This window comes from Polypterus senegalus, chromosome 4, assembly GCF_016835505.1.
Source record: "Polypterus senegalus isolate Bchr_013 chromosome 4, ASM1683550v1, whole genome shotgun sequence".
NCBI classification, from domain to species: Eukaryota; Metazoa; Chordata; class Cladistia; order Polypteriformes; family Polypteridae; genus Polypterus; species Polypterus senegalus.
This window is the reverse complement of record NC_053157.1, coordinates 68,833,738-68,851,532: the sequence shown is the minus strand read 5'-3', so window position 1 is coordinate 68,851,532 and position 17,795 is coordinate 68,833,738. Positions and strand designations below refer to the sequence as shown.

Genomic DNA, 17,795 nt, shown 5'->3' with positions numbered 1-17,795 from the left:
GCACTGTTAGGCTGAATGGTCTGTTTTCGTCAACGATTGATTTAATGCTCTAATTAGAATGCAGACAATATAATTACAATATTAAATACTAGATCTCAAAAAAGAAAGAATGAACACATGAACTGGAGCATAAACAAAAAACAAAGACACTGATCAATTTTATGTGAAAATTTTAAAATGTTCAGCTATTGAAGGAATAAGTGTTAACTTTTAAAGTTTGCCCACTTTTAACACAATAAATCCAGAAGTTTCTAAAATGAATAAATGATATCCGAGAATTTAGAAATAAGATGAAAATGAAACTGCAGATAATGCTGTTAAAAGTATACTGTATATGCACACCCATGCAAGTACAATCACATGGATGAATGGACACACTCTTTAACAGTATATGAATTTTAACAGCAAAAACATTGTGACTTTTATTTGACAAAATAAACAGAGTGAGGAGATGTAAACATTTTTCAGTTTTTCAAGAATAAGTACCTTAAACAACTTTGTCAACAAACTAGAACTTTTTGTGTTTCCAACTAGACATTTAAGTATTAATGTGCATATTGTGAGAATTGCAAATTATAGTAGAATATTTTATTGTTTTCTTCAATGAACAACATACTACTCCCAATTCCTGGATAAAAGAGTACAATGTTAAGAGTGGCAACAAAACAATCAAGCCAATAATAATAAGAACAAGATGCAATTAACCAAGAAAAAACATATTTAAAAGCAACTATTTGCTTTGGCAATTTTACCCACCTTTGCTACAAAATGAAATTTGGAAGGTTCCACTGTGCTCGGCGTGTGAATGGCAGTCAAGGGTGCTGGCCAAGAATGGGTCATTTCCTGTAAGAAAAAAAATGCCACCACAAATTTAATAATCAAGTCTCAAGGAAGTTTCAAGCAGATAATAGTCAAATAGACTAAACATGCAAAGCATACACACCCCATCACTGCAGCTGAAAATGGGTTTATAAGTTTTATTAATAGAAATGAGATAAACCAATTTCGACCTAGCATAACTATTTTCCCCTCAAAACATTAAAGTTTAAAATGGAAGTATTATATGCTCAGAAACATGAAAATATTGAGAGCATGCATAAACTAAATAACAGTATATTACCTCATACAAAATTACAAATAAAATGCCTGTGAATAATAAAAGTAGCTTATAAAGCAATATGTGATTGTGAACAAACTCACCCTTAAAATTTCTTCTACACACTGAACTTCATTGGACAATGTCTAAATTATAGGAGGAAGACAGAAAAAAGTTTTATAATAATACAAAGTATAAAATGAGACAAAATGCAAACAAAGGAGTTTGATAATCTTATATGTGATATATAAAGCAGAAACAGGCGTCACTTGCTAGAAGCATTTTATCCAGTCACTTGCTAGCCACCATAAAAAACCTCACACTGGTTCCATTCCATCTGAACGTATGTGATGTTAAGGTGTCACCTGTTGCATGGCTGCAGCTGGGTCCTAATCTGGGATCCTGAGTTGGTTTGTCATGTGGTGGGTGTGGCAATGCGCTGTATCAGTGCGTGCTCCTAACCACCCTCTTCCTCTCTCTCTACCACAAGTTGGTACTTTATATGAATCATAAAATGGATATATTTTTTACGATGCACTTTACATTTTGTTAACTTTGATCTAAATGCTAACTGCAGAAAATGCATTTCAAGGAATAAATGATAGCTTGGCAGTAATGCTAAACTTTTGTTGTAGTATGCAAAACACAACATCAAGTCCCTAAGGTTTTATTTAGTTTTTACTTAAATGTTCACTGAAACTACTAGACATTAAAATGGCAACATGCTTTTTGCAGTCACAAGGGGCCAAAAGTTCATTATTTCAATAGTCCTAGAGAAAAATTTATAAACACTCTGCCATCTTGCAGGATACTTCGCTTACTGGATCATTTTATCACTGAATGAGAAAAACAGGTGTTAAGATTTTTTCATCATTCCCATCTTTAATGAAAAAATGATGAAACAAAGTAACAATTTGAAGTGCACATAAAGTGAAACACAAAAGCCACCATTTAATATTAAAAATATGCAGCTAATAGCACAGCAGTGGGAGTACAGAAGATCCTACTACAGGGTTCCACCAATTTATTTTTTTGATGTTGGTTTATTTAGAGCAGGGGTTTCCAAACTTTTCAGCTCATAACCCCCAAAATAACCGTGCCAGTGACTCGTGACCCCCACTATCCTCGGAAGTGGTTAAAATATACAAATGTTGCGTGCAACGTTGCACATGCGCCAATAGGCCTATCCAAACATGAGCATGACAACACAAAAGAACACAATGGTCTAACAACCATATCATTTTTTTTTAATAGTAATTTACTCATTTGTTTAATTTCAACAAAATATCCTATCCAAACAAGAGCATGACAACAAAAAAAAGAACATAACACTCTAACAACCATATAACTTTTTAAAAAAATTGTTATTTACTCATTCGTTTAATTTCAACAAAACACCTCAGCTAATGAGATGGGTGGGCACAATGCTTGGAGCACAGCAAGTCCATTCTTGGGTTAATTTTAGAGACCGCGACTCGGAGATCATCCTCAAAGTTCAGTCGTGACCTGTATTTATTTTTATGTGCGAGTGCGAAAAGTCTTTTAAGCACAAGTAGGTAGTGCAAAACGGCATCAATACATTCTTAGCGGCCTTGGATAGTTGAGGGTATTCCCTCTCGACTGAAATCCAAAACTCATCCAGAGTCTTGGAATTAAACATCGTCTTCAAGGTTCGGTCGCATGACAGTTTAACCAATGCGTCCTCCATGTCCGATGTCAGATGATTTGCCCTCGTTACAGTGAATGGTGACCTTATCCAGTCATATTGTTCTGGAGCTGTTTCCTCTGGGAAATACCTGTTAAAGTGTTCCAGGAGGGCTTGAAGGTGGGATGTGATAGACTTCTTCACTCGGTTCATTTTACTCCATGAATTCATCCAGCTCAGAAAACATATCAATCCTTCCTATTTCAACTCGCTCAGTCCAGCGCTCAAGTTTTCTCTTGAATGCGTGGATTTTATCATTTAGCGACATTATGTGTGTTTTCTCACCTTGCAATGACATATTAAGTCCATTCAGTTTTTCAAATATAAATACGCTAGCCTTGTTAACCAGTCAGGATCAGTGAGGTGATCAGCGAGCTGGGACCCATGCTCCAACAGAAATAAACGAACTTCGTCCCGCAGCTCAAACAGGCGGCAGAGCACATTCCCTCACGAAAGCCACCTGACTTCTGTATGGAAAAGCAAGCACTCATGCTCCGATCCCAGTTCGTTACAGCGAGTGGCAAACAGTCTGATATTGAGTGGATGCGCTTTTACATTGTTGACCATTTTTATCGAAGTTTCAAGAACACGTTTAAGTTCTGGGTCAAGTGTTTTGCTCGCAAGAGCTTCTCTGTGTATAATAGAATCGCAACAGCATCGCTCCAGCACTGTCTGTACACACACCGACGCACTCGCTCCAAGACAGTCCATCTTTTTTTAGTTTGTTGTCAAGTTTTGTGAAATGTCCTCGCCTGTGCACGTTCCCTCCAGTGGGGTGCAAAACAGAATGTCCTCATTAAGTTTTCCATCAAAACTGTATCTGACGAATACAAGCAGCTGGGGAGAGTTTGATATATCTGTGGATTCGTCTAACTGTAAAGCATATTTCCCTTTCTTCAGTCTGTCCACCAGCTGACACTTGATGTCCTGGGCCATGTCGGAGATACGCCGGGCAACAGTCCCGTTAGACAGCGGCACTGATTCTAGCTCACAGGCTAGTTTATCCCCATGCATAGCCCGACTTATAGCTATAGCAGCGGGTTTAATGAGGGTTTCTCTGATCGTGTGTGGCTTTTTTGCCTGTGCAATTAAATATGCCACCTCATATGATGCCTGTTGAGCTTTTGCGGGGATTGTTGTTTGTTTAGTTATGACTTTCTTTTGACCTTGTAAGTCTCGCTCCTTTCGCCGGAAAAAATCTAATGGTTTAGTAGCAAGAGAGGGGTGCTTAGTTTTCAAGTGTCGTAGCATTTTTACAGGCTTTAGGCTTTCATGTGCAAGCACCTCAGTGCACATCACACATTGGAGATGCTGTACGTTATTGACGATGATGCATGTGAATCCATACTGGATAAATTCCTCTCGATACTTTCGACTCTTGGAGTAAGGCTGAGCCGACTGTTTATGGATGTCCTCTTTATGCACACTCCGGTGGACGATGGGCTTTCTGACAGTGGTGCTTTTCTGCTTTCCTCTGCTGGCCCATCTGCGTTGTCATTGGTCGATATTAACCAACGTTTCATTTCAACAAAAATAATATCCTAAGCATAAAGCGATGAAAATTACCTACACATTACGTGCACAGCGGAATGTTTAACATGGTGCTGTAAATTGATCTGCTGCAACTAACGCCATTGATGTGTCGTTAAACTATCGTAATCACCTCAGGGGTCACGATCGAACGGAAAGAAATTTGAAAGGCTGATGGCTTTTTAATTTGCATGTTTTTTTTAAATGTAACTATTAACTACTAGTTTTTATCTTTTGTTAGTTATGGATAAAATGTTATTTCTAAAAAATTAAATTAATTAATTTTTAAAAAGTTTTTAAAAAGTATTTGATTTCTTGGAAATCATCTCGTGACCCAAATGTCTCACAACCCCCCAGAGGGTCGCGACCCCTACTTTGGGAACCACTAATTTAGAGCAGTGCTCCTCTATCTTGGAAGCAACCAATCGCTTATGATGAACACTTGGGATATACCTACACACTTAGTACAAAACAATTAAAAACACAAACAAACTTACTGCAACACACAAAGTGTAAGGGTATTGGAACATCCAGAGAAAACGCAAGCATATATAAATAAAAACTTGCTATCTCCACACAGATGGGTCCTCTGCTACTCTGCTAACAGAGGGCATATCATGCAATTCATTAATCAAAGAAATGTTATGGAGGAAAAAATAAATTAAGGAGCAGAAGTATGAATAATTAAGCTAATTCTAATCAAAGTTTAATGAAATAATGAACAAACAGCTACGGTGTAAGTGACATCAAAAAGACTAAGAGCGTTTACATGCATTCACAAAACATAGATAAGGTGAGTAACCTGGTTTCTTAAAAACTCCCATTTACATGGTTGAGTCCACATAGAGTGCCCACTTGGCAAAATGCTCACTGCTTACAAAAAATATATATATATGTTATGTAGTTATTTAACTATAAAATGTATTTTGTTGCAAACAGTGCATTATTTTTGTGCTACATTTTCTTCTTTTGTATGAAAAACTACACCTCTGACTGATCCGCACTTGATATTAAATCTTAAGTCCATATATAAACCTTCTAGAAACCTACCAGAAAAACATCTAAACATGAACATTTTCTGTATTTTGTAAATATGTGGACTTAGTTAATATGTTTCTGTTACTGGATTGCACATATCACAGCGTTGCCTGATTGGCTGTGCAATTGAGCCCTGAAAAGGAGCTTACCTATAGGTAAGTTTGTTTCTTGCTTTACATCCAGTGCTGTTGGGATAATAATACTGCTACTTTAATAAAATAAGTATTGTTAGGTTACTTGTTTCTTTAAAAGGTAATAAAACTAAGTAAAGTATATTACTTTCAACTCATTTCCTCCAATACTGCTTCCGAGATTCTGCAGCCGAGTTTAGCACTGTACATTCATATCATCAACATAAATGTAGCTATTTCTGAAATACTGATACACAATATTTCAGCCAGGAGAAGGACAAATGTGATTGTGTGACCATTTGCCTCAGCAAATTTATCTTTGTGAACACACAGTGTTTTCTACATGTGGCTGGAAGCATGTGTGCAGGCTAAAGGAGTACAACAGGCATGTGTACACTACAAAATTCTGAACTGTAAACCTGGTTAACACTAGAATTGCTGAAGCCTACGAAAAAACTCGTAATCCGGGCGCACCTTAAATCCCTTCGCACCTCTCCATCAGCATCTTTTGTTTTGTAAATGCCTCGATCAGTACAAGCAGCCTGTTGTCCCATCCCCTGCCTTGACAGAGCACAGCTCACAGGCAAAAATTCTCCCAGCTCAAGCAAAGGCTCATTATCTGCATGTGATATGCCTGGAGTTGTATAGGGTAAATAATACAGTATATATCGTTATTTGGAATACATGCATTTCATGTGTGTTCCATGTCTACAAAGATCTGGGTAGTGTAGGATTAAAGGAAATGCGAGAAATGCTAGAAATGCTGAACACATACCTAAAGCATAAACTTTTTCCATGTTATACTAATAACGACGAGAAATGTATAATGTGTGAAACTTTAGTCCAAATAAACATGTGCGTTTTTATTCAAGAATATAACCAAAAAAGAAAAAAAAGCATTCAATTTTCATATGGCTGTCAATGAGTTAAAAACTCATGCTCAAATGTCAATCAACAGGGAGTTTACATGTTTTTTTGAATGGTGCAGAGGTAAGATCTGTTGTCTTATAACCCGGGGGACTCGGGTTCGAGACCAGGCCCTCTGTTTTTTGAGTAGTGAGCTGCTATTATTATTTCTACAATATAATAAAAACATACATTTGATTTGTGTCTGTAACACCTGGTGTAAATTTTGGCTACTTGTAAAAGTTAGAGCTTGGTTTTTTATTATTCAATTTCATTCTCTCAGTGACGTACACGTGGTACATCGAACTTGCCTCTCCCTCTTTGAGCTGATGGCATTTATCTCCATTCTTTTCACAAGAGCAGCGCTGTGGCTGATGCCTGCTAAGAACTATTTTTGTTGTACCGGCAATCAATGATATGATGTCCCATGACCACTATCAGACTGGATAAAGGCAGGACCATAGCAACAGTCAGATTCTTCACATCGCTTTCGCCGTCTAACAGACAGCTCTGCACTACAATGCAACTCTGCTTGGCACCATAAGTAAAATGTACTTCCACCATTGGGTTTCTGTTAATGTTAACAATCTCTGTCCACTGACACTTTAAAATGACTTTTTAAACAACTTTACCATAATTAAAATGCATAATATTTAAACTAATAAATAATAACAATAAAATAAATAATAGTGCAACTTCCAGTAATAATACTATTACTTCAAGCCCAGATGCATTACACAATATGCACCAAAAAAAAAAAATAAAACAAAACAAGTGCAACTTGGTGATGAGATCTTTACCAACTGAACCATCATTAAGGCATATTGCATTAATATGGACCTTGCTTCAAGCGAAACTATAAATAATAACACTGCAACATGCATTTATTATGCTATTTGTGGTCCGCGGCTTCAAAAAAAAAAAATAGTCAGTTCTTAAATCCAGTTCACCATGTCTGTCTCCGTGGGTGCGATTGCACGACTGCAGGGAGTTGATGAGGTGATTGGGGAACACCCGCACACACAGGTGCGATTGTTCTCAATTGCTTTGTCCACTTCCTGCGGCGTGTGATTAAGGCGCTGCGCCCACGGAGACATATTTATGGACCGGCTGGATAGGGGGAAGGAAAAAAGAAAAGATAGAACAGAAGGATGTTAAAAAAGGAAAAAGGCAGTCATGGGAGACGATCCAGACACCAGGAAGAAGAAGGCAGCACAAGCTGGGGCTCCGTGAGGGAGCGCTGGCTGAGGCACTCTAGGGGATGAGAGTTCGCCCCATTGACTAAGCACATAGAGTGGGGCGAGCGAATTGCAAGACCTCCCAATGGATCTGAGGAGCAACTGAGTGTGCGCGAAGGAAGATGGGAGGTGTGCCGACCTCGGACAGTATGGCTGCGCAGTGTGGCGGGGGTCGGCAGAAAGGAGTTTGTGCTGCAGAGTCTCCGCCGGCAGTGAGGAGAGAGACTATATTTTAATTTCTATTTTAACGAATTTATTATGGATTTTATCCCCATGTTTCACTGGTTTTATGGATTTGCTATTTATTTGGGTACTGTATTTTTTTGAACACTGCACAATGGACACTTTTTTGGTTTTACTTTTGACTGTTAATAAAAGCAGTCAAGCACTTTCCACCATTCCCTGGCTTCAATGAAATTTGTCAGCTCATCTCAGCCATAACTATCGATGGTGTTGGTTCAACAGACTCCCATGTGGGAAGAGGGAGTCTGTAAGGGACTGGCATTGTCACTCTATTACACAGTAACCAGGTACATTCTATAGTATTGGAAACTAAAAAAATAAAACAAGTACAACTTGGTTTGCAGTATTATCCAGTAGTATAGAAACAGTATTCACACATTTGAACATAATGGTCCACATCCGCCCTTTTAAAACCAAAGTAAATCCAGAAAACAGCCACAGCTCCTTTTTTCAGCAAAAGTTCTTCTGTGTCATCATGCTCAACTTTATTGTCTGCTTCAGATTCAGAATGTTCTCTGTCCATTTTCACAGTGCAATACCTCCACTAACGCATGTACTCCGTTGCATCCGTGTTCAGTGGGGCAGCAATGAAAAAGGTCCCCCCCTTAAACAGTTTCCCGCTACGCCACTTTCCGAACGTTGTTTAGGCTATTTAAACCAGTGTTCAGGTATAAGGAAAATCCATATCATAACAAAAATAAAAAAAAGTTTTTTGGTATGAACCGGTATACCGCTCAGCACTACTTGAGGTTTATTTGGTCATTACAGTAGAACAGTAGTAAAACGTCAAGTTAAAATCAATGTTTAATTTACTAGATTTTCTCAGATCCCATGGTAACTAAAGTAGCACGTTAAATGCTTCATATTGTATGTATTAAATTATTACTTATGTTTATTTACAGAGAAACCAGATTGGCTTTAGTAGTAACAGGAGAGATGTCTGTGCAACAAAAGAGTACACTCTTCTTAATCCAACTGAGGCATTATTTAAAAGAATGCACCACCATGACATGTCTGAGATGTGGCATTATGCTTTAGAGTCAAATAGGACTAGGTAATCAATAACAAATATTTTTTCCGCTAATTAAAAATGAATAATTTTAAACTCAAATTAATGACAAGGTAAAGAACTCTCAGCTGTTATCAATGCGTTACGAATTCATTTATCTCAAAGACATCCATAGTGGAATTACTGGCATTTATCAAAATGTCCATCCGCCTTTAATGTCCAGTTACCCTAGTTGTTCAAGACCTGGAAAATCATAACTAAAAAAAAGACACACTAGACTTTTGTTTTATATTTGCAAATTTCCCACATTTCTGTAATATCATGTTTAGTTGCATCCTAGAATTCAACACTGTGTTAAAATATACTGCTTAGCCCTCAATGTCTAAAACTTTTAACTTCCTCGCTAGGCCTTCAAAGACATGCTCATTACAATTCTCCATTTGCATCTGATACCCCTCCTCCCCTAGCTGTCTTTGATAGTACAGTATATCATTGCCTGCCTGACAGCTAAATGTTATATGCTAACCTCGAAAGTAATTTTCTAAAATCTTGGTCACACAGTATACTCACTTATAAGTTACATCTTATCTAGGAAAAACAAATAAATATTAAGAGTCTAACTTAATAAACTTAAACTCCTTAATTCCCATTACAATATACAAAACCATTTTTAAAGTATAATTGAATGAAAGGGCAAGTGAGCAACAGAGCAAGTAAAAAAAAAATCATCATTCAGTAATATGCCTGTGTTATAATGTTTATTATCAATAAATTAAAAAATCCAGTGATAGTTGGTGCTTTTCAATTTTAAGAACAAAACTTGAAAACTGACTGCAAGTATTGTCTTTTGAAATGTATGTCCTATGTAATTGCAGCAGATGATTGGTGCATTTAATAACACATTGATTGAGAAATTTTTACTGCAATATTCTGACAAAAAAGGTTATCAAAAGAAATGTTTACAAGATAAATTGTCATTTGATTTTAAAACTTCCTACCTTTGGGCAGAGTTAATGAATTTCTTTATAAAAATAGTGCAGCTGGGTCACTTTGGGTACAAAAAAGTATTTTACTATCTTTATTAATGTGTTCTTCAATAAGAGAGTACATATTGGCTTTCATCATGCTCTGCTTATACAGTTGGGGGAAAAAAGTACTGAGCTTATCAACATTTCTTTCGGTAAATATATTTCCAATGAGGCTATTCATATGAAATTCTCACAAGAGATCCACAAGAATAAAGAATTCACAACATTAACACTAGAATTACCAGAGCCTACGAAAAAACTCGTAATTCCGTCCCACCTTAAATCGCTTCTTAAATCCCTTCACACCTCTCCGCCAGCGCCCTTTGTCTTCTAAATGTGCTGATAAAGAGAAGCTTGGAGCAGCCGGCTATTCCATCCCCCCACCAATTTAGAACATGCACGAACTTCTCTCAGCTCATGCCTTGATTGAGTACCTGGGAGTGAAGTGGAGTTTTAGAGTGGAAATAAAAGATCGTTGTTTGGAACACACGCATTTCATGTCTGTTCCGTTTCTACAGTAATCTGTGTCAACACATTGTTAAAACAGAAACGTTTTTTTATATTCTAGTAGTAGATGACAAAATGTAGGCATAAACTATATAATGTATGAAGCCTGAAGTCCAAATAGCAAAGAAACATTTTCACAAGAATAACACAATAGTGCTTTTATTCAAAAATATAACTGCAGAAACAAAAAGCCGCCTTAACATGCGACATTGACACCAGTTTATTGTAACTGCCTCCGTGGTTCAATAGACTCAGACCCCGCTTGGGAATCAAGAGGTCATGAATTCGATCCTGCGCCCCTCCGTTTTGAGAAGTAAACTGATCTTAGTCTTACTGTTTTAGATTAAAAGCATACATTTGATTTCAGTCTGTAACAGCCGGTGCAATTTATGATCCTTGTAAAGGTTAGCTTTTTTTTTATTCACTTTTCATTCTCTCAGTCGCGTTCAGAATCAATCCATACCACCCCATCTGACACGGCTGTTTTCACTAAAGACGCGCTATAGCTCTGCAGTGTACCACGATGCATACTAACGCCAAACAAACCCCCCCGACCCCCACCATCCCCGGGTTCTGACACACAAACGCTGGCGAAGCTGCCTTCTTCGTATCTCACCGTCACTTGCTTTTCTTTTATTCAGTTTTATTGAGTGTTCCTGCCAGTCCCGCATGTTGCTGTATGCGTTTCTTTTGTACTCCAGGACATGCAGAGGAAAGAATGGTAAAGATCAGTAACCGGCTATATGCAATCATCAGACACTCCCCATCTGCCCGTGTCGTTCAAACACAGGAACATATATTGGTGTAAAAGTATAACAAAAGTGCACTTTTTCCATCGCCTTTTCCTGTAAGAAGCAATGTACACACTTCTCTCTATGCTGTGGTTTCTATTACACACCTGAAAGAAAGAGACAATACATGTGAAAATATCCAGCATACAGCAACATGCGGGGACTGGCAGGAACACTCAATAAAACTGAATAAAAAGAAAATCAAGTGATGGTGAGATACTGAAGAAGGCAGCTTCGCCAGAGTCTGTGTGTCAGAACCGGGTGGGGGGGCGTTAGTATGCATCGTGGTACAACGCAGAGCTATAGTTCGGCGCTATATGCAATCATCAGACACTCCCCATCTGCCCGTTGTTTTGTTATACTTTTCAATACTTTTTATGCTGCTCAAACGGGCATGCTCAAAAACTACACGTGTAATGCCACGAAAAGTGCACGCAGACACTTCATTTCGCAAACAAAACAAGTGCACTTTTATTCCAAACTACCTGTATAACCGAAGAAAAAAGAAAGCAAGTTACAGTAGGCGATTGATACGACAGCTTGCATGGTGCAATGCTAAGAAGTGCAGATTTTCATTCCGTGCTATATAAAATAATCACATTCAAATATTAACAGTTCCACACACCCAAGGACCGTCCTTCCTACATTTACGACACGTGTACTTGTTGCCGTGTACACACCTCTCTGTGCTATGGTTTCTATTACACTGAATGAGCACCTGACACTTTACTTTCTACACTGGGGGAAGGTCCTGCATCAGTGAATTTCCAGTTCCTGCATAAATTCACACCCGATCTGACGCTGTTCGTTTTCAAATAATATTGAATTAGTGCGATTATATTTTCACATGTATTGTCTCTTTCTTTCAGGTGTGTAATAGAAACCACAGCATAGAGAGAAGTGTGTACATTGCTTCTTACAGGAAAAGCGATGGAAAAAGTGCACTTTTGTTATACTTTTACACCAATATATGTTCCTGTGTTTGAGCGACACGGGCAGATGGGGAGTGTCTGATGATTGCATATAGCGCCCGAAGTTACTGGTCTTTACCATTCTTTCCTCTGCATGTCCTGGAGTACAAAAGAAACAGCATACAGCAACATGCGGGAACTGGCAGGAACACTCAATAAAACTGAATAAAAGAAAAGCAAGTGACGGTGAGATACGAAGAAGGCAGCTTCGCCAGCGTTTGTGTGTCAGAACCCGGGGATGGTTGGGGTCTGTTTGGCGTTAGTATGCATCGTGGTACACTGCAGAGCTATAGCGCGTCTTTAGTGAAAACAGCCGTGTCAGATGGGGTTGTATGGATTGATTCTGAACGCGACTGAGAGAATGAAAAGTGAATAAAAAAAAAAAGCTAACCTTTACAAGGATCATAAATTGCACCGGCTGTTACAGACTGAAATCAAATGTATGCTTTTATTCTAAAACAGTAAGACTAAGAGCAGTTTACTTCTCAAAACGGAGGCGCAGGATCGAACTCGTGACCCCTTGATTGCCAAGCGGCGGCTGAGTCTATTGAACCACAAAGGCAGTTACAATAAACTGGTGTCAATGTCGCATGTTAAGGCGGCTTTTTGTTTCTGCAGTTATATTTCTGAATAAAAGTGCAATTGTATTATTCTTGTGAAAATGTTTCTTTATATATATATATATATATTACTACTAATAAAAGGCAAAGCCCTCACTCACTCACTCATCACTAATTCTCCAACTTCCCGTGTAGGTAGAAGGCTGAAATTTGGCAGGCTCATTCCTTACAGCTTACTTACAAAAGTTGGGCAGGTTTCATTTCGAAATTCTACGCCTAATGGTCATAACTGGAAGGTATTTTTCTCCATTAACTGTAATAGAGTTGAGCTGGAAAGGCGTGGGGGGAGTTTAGTGTGACATCATCACGCCTCCCACGTAATCACGTGAACTGACTGTCAGCGCAGTGCGTAGAAAACCAGGAAGACCTCCAAAAGCGCTTAAGAAAACATGCATTATATAATTGAGAAGGCAGCGAAAACAATAAGAAGCGAGCGAGTGACATATTCTACCATATTCATGAGTGCTGCTACCTCGGAAAGAAAGCAAGGTGTAAACCTAAACTTTAAATTAAGTTCATAGACAGGCTACGCTGGCGTTTCACATGCCCACAGGTAATGCGGGATACAAGTTTAATGAGAGGACGCGGGATATAAGCGAGAGTTTTGATCACTTTGTAACTAAGTTAAAATTGTAGGTGAAGGGGTGTGCTTATGCAAATTCCGAGACTGTGTTTGTGGGGATTGACAGTTAAGGCGGTGGGGAGTCACGTCATCATCTCCCTCCCATTCATCTCATTTCGCTCTGAGCTGAGCTCCGCGGCTAACTCCGTCTTCCGAAGCAACTTCGTCACACTGCCACCAAATACTCACTGAAAAATCCACAAGTTAATATACACTCTGTCTCTAGAGTTTCTCCACACTGAATCCTCCAGGCACTACTTACAAAAGGTTACATTGACAATCGTGTTACGTTATTTTTAAAATCTTTCCTTTTCTTAGCACAAGCACAGCTGAGAAGCTTCATGCATGTGCTCCATAACGCGTTAAAAATAATGCATTTAATCACACTTTGCATTACAAGCAAAGGGAGCTTTTGTCAATGCATGATTTCCTGGTACACCGATTACATTGATCAAGCGCATCCCGATTCATTTTACCCTCGCACCACCTTAGTTTGAGAAGAAGTATGAAAAATATGAGGTTAACACAGAAAAACAGATCACCAATTCAAGCTTTATGAATAATCGATTAAGCCATCAATAATTGTTTTGGTAAAGCCATCCTCCTTCCATTTTATAATTTTTCGCCACTAGCCATGATTAAATGAGCGGTAAAAAGTAAGAGCAAGCGAGGGTGACTTATTTAGGCAGGCATATATATGACAGCAACACTCATGACAATGTCAATCATGTTACGTTATTATTAAAATGTTTCCTTTTCTTTTCATTACTTCTTTAACACACTACTTCTCCGCTGCGTAGGGTATTTTGCTATATATATATATATATATATGAATGACCTCCAAAGAGCTGAGACTTTTGATATCATGAGCGTGTCTGCAAAACTGGGGTCTCCTGCCCAGCAAAGTCGAGCAGCCAGCGCGTGCATAGCTGTGCCGGCCTTTGAGGCGCTGACTGCGCTTCTGCCTTAAGTCAAAGTGAGCACTTTTAATTTTTTCTTCCTCCCCTGCGCTATAGCCCAGACAAGTGCAAACACGGGACCCCTTTTCTACACCACGGCAAAATAATATTAAGGCGATTCACACTTTCTTTTGCGTTATCGATTATGAGGTCCTCAGCTCGGATTATGAAGATACGCACAGGAGTGGAGACTGACAGTGCCATCACAGCCGATTAATGGCGGGGCGTCTCACCAGTCTACACAAGACCCACGCGACTGTCCCCAAAAGGCGATCATAGCGTCAGCGAACACATCTCTCTATACTATATAAAAGAAAAGGCAACTTTCCTTTCTTTACACCTTTTTCCTTTTATCCCAAACCAAAGCCTTTCTCTCTTAACACTGCAGAGGACACAAAACTAATTTTCTTTAATTGCGGTAAGGCACATTACCATAGGCACAAATTTGAAAGTTCACATAGAAAATGTAATTTCTATACCACAGCCGTCGTGTAGCGCCTTTCAAAAGGGATCTACTACCGAGAGATGATCCATATACATTTTAGCTGCTGTTAGTTACTTACCTGTTGTGTTACACAGTCTTTAAAATGTAGTTTACCTGCAACCACTCCAGTAGTGCTCAATGTACCTGTACTTCTTAAAGCGTTAATGTTTTACTGTTTAATAACTTATAGACTATATTTTATTATTTTTCCCTTGCACTCAGTGACCAAAGCTATACACACACATATAGACACATACAAACATACACAAAAGTATATCTATGTGTATATATATATATATATATATATATATATATATATATATATATATATATATATATATATACATACATACATATACATATATATATATATATATATATATATATATATATATATATATATATACACACACACACACACACACACACAAATTATATGTATGTATGTATGTATGTATGTGTGTGTGTGTGTATATATATGACAGCAGCAATCCAAGCTGTGAGAAAACAGTAAAAAGGAGGCGTGTCAGACGTCGTGGTACATTTTCTGATGCAGCTAGACGAGAATAACTTTGTGACGCTGCCACCAAATACACAAAACAATTACATTGATATTCATGTCACGCTATTTACAAAATGTTTCTTTTTCTTTCCTTCTTTAACACACTACTTCTCCGCTGCCAAGCGCGGGTATTTTGCTATATATATATATATATATATATACTAGCAAAATACCGCTCAGCTGAAGTAGTGTGTTAAAGAAGCAATGAAAAGAAAAGGAAACATTTTGAAAATAACGTAACATGATTGTCAATGTAATTGTTTTGTCACTGTTGTGAGTGATGAGTGTTGTTGTCATATATATATATATATATATTTACACACACACATAAACATATATATATACATATCTATACATATACACATATATATATATACATATATATCTACATATATACACATACATATACACACACACATAAATACATACACACACAAATACATATATATATATATACATACATACACACACACATATATAAACATATATATACATATACATACATATCTACATATATACACACACAGCTATTTCGTATCAGTGCAATACGCTGCTTGTTAAACGGATAACTCCGCTCTTACGTGCAAGTCTGCGTGGATATTATGAACTATCGTATTTGTTCAAGTTCTATTTAAATTTTAAATAGAAGGAATTTTTATTTAGTCAACAGAAATATCTTTGGTAGGAATGGTAAAAACAGACAGGAATATTATTCGTGAATAAATCAACTCAAACCTTAAACAACTTATAATATTTTGCTCTCCATAAAAATTTATCCTGTCAAAATGATACAAATTCAAATATGAACATGCTGCATAACAAAACCTAGAAATATAAATGAAATGTGTTCTTTTCAGCAATAACAAATCAAATCATTCAGTTTTCTTTGCTCATATGTCATTTTAGAGCTGGACGCCTGGCATCTTTTTTTGGCCACAGGTTCGTTTATGTTTGGTGTGAGGTTCTGTGTTGTGGAGATTCTCAGGATGGATTGCAGGTGCTCATCAGTGAGGCGACTCCTGTGTGCTGTTTTGTTAGTCTTTATCACTGAGAAGAGCTTCTCACACAGATATGTGCTACCAAACATGCATAAGGTTCGAGCCGCATGTAAACTGACTTTTTTTGTTCTTTGAAGTCACCAAAGCGCCGTGCAAACTCAGTGCGCTCAGTTTATCAGCAAAGTGCGTATTTGGGAACACCGTAGTGACGACTTGGTTTAACATTACTTGGCAACAGGGAAAGTGAGGCAAGGTGCACTGGTGCATTTGTGTCTCCCATAAAAGCAGCTTCACTTGAAATCACTTTGTGATTGTGCACGGGTTAAAGCGTCCGCTGAAGTGTCAGATTCTTATTTAATTATGCTGCTTTCTGTATCTTCTGCATTGCATTCAGGTTAACCTGATGTTTTGTCTCATAGTGCCGTCTTAGATTAAATTCTGTAATTACAGCCACATTAGCTCCACAAATGAGACACACGGGTTTAGTAAACATATACTCAGCCTCCCATCGGTTTTTAAAGGCTCTATTTTCAGAATTAACTTTTCTCTTCAGCATCGTGAGCTAGCCGCAATAACTTGATTAACTTCGGTAAGTGTTCGGCAAGGCAGCTGAAGCGCTGCATTATGGGATCTGTAGTTTATTGTGTTACCAGCGCTTCATATACCCGGGCTTTAATAACAATAATACAGTATATAAAATGATCTCGGGCGGATATAATTACACGCCGGGCGGATGTGGCCCGCGCCCTTGAGTTTGACACATATGGACTAAATAGAACTTGAAAAGATAGATTTTTTCAAATGTGATCGCGCAATTCAGATAGAGTTGACGCCACTACAGCCTGCATGCCTCAATAAGTCATCCTTCCCTCGCTCTTACTTTTTTACCGTTCATCTAATGAATACACTGAGTATGGCTTTACCAAAACAATCATTGATGGCGAATAAAGTATCCATTATTCGAGTATGTAGATCGGGTTATATATATATATATATATATATATATATATATATATATATATATATATATATACACACACACACACACACACACACACACACACACACACACACACACACACACACACATATATATATATATATATATATATATATATATATATACCCGCATATCGCAGCGGAGAAGTAGTGTGTTAAAAAAGCTATGAAAAAGAAAAGGGAACATTTTAAAAATAACGTAACATGACTGTCAATATACAGTATTTGTTTTGTGAGTGTTACTGAGTGTTACTGTCATCAAGGATTTGATTATCATCATTTCTTTCAATCAGGTTCAGATTTGTAGGATGTGTTGTGTTCAAGTTACATTCCGTGTTTGTCAATCGTTGTAAATATG

General features: G+C 37.8%; 1 protein-coding gene across 3 annotated transcripts in view; it reads right to left on the bottom strand.

Moving 5' to 3' along the window:
• Positions 1-17,795, bottom strand: part of LOC120527421 (AF4/FMR2 family member 1-like) — a 206,910-nt gene that overhangs the window by 122,165 nt on the left and 66,950 nt on the right. For 2 of the 3 annotated variants that reach the window (XM_039750819.1, XM_039750820.1), the window contains exons 4-5: positions 1,201-1,242; positions 757-843 (exon numbers count right to left, since the gene is read on the bottom strand). In XM_039750819.1, coding sequence (XP_039606753.1) covers positions 757-843; positions 1,201-1,242 — 129 coding nt within the window. The remainder of the gene's footprint in view (positions 1-756; positions 844-1,200; positions 1,243-17,795) is intronic. The other variant, XM_039750821.1, reaches the window with a different exon arrangement.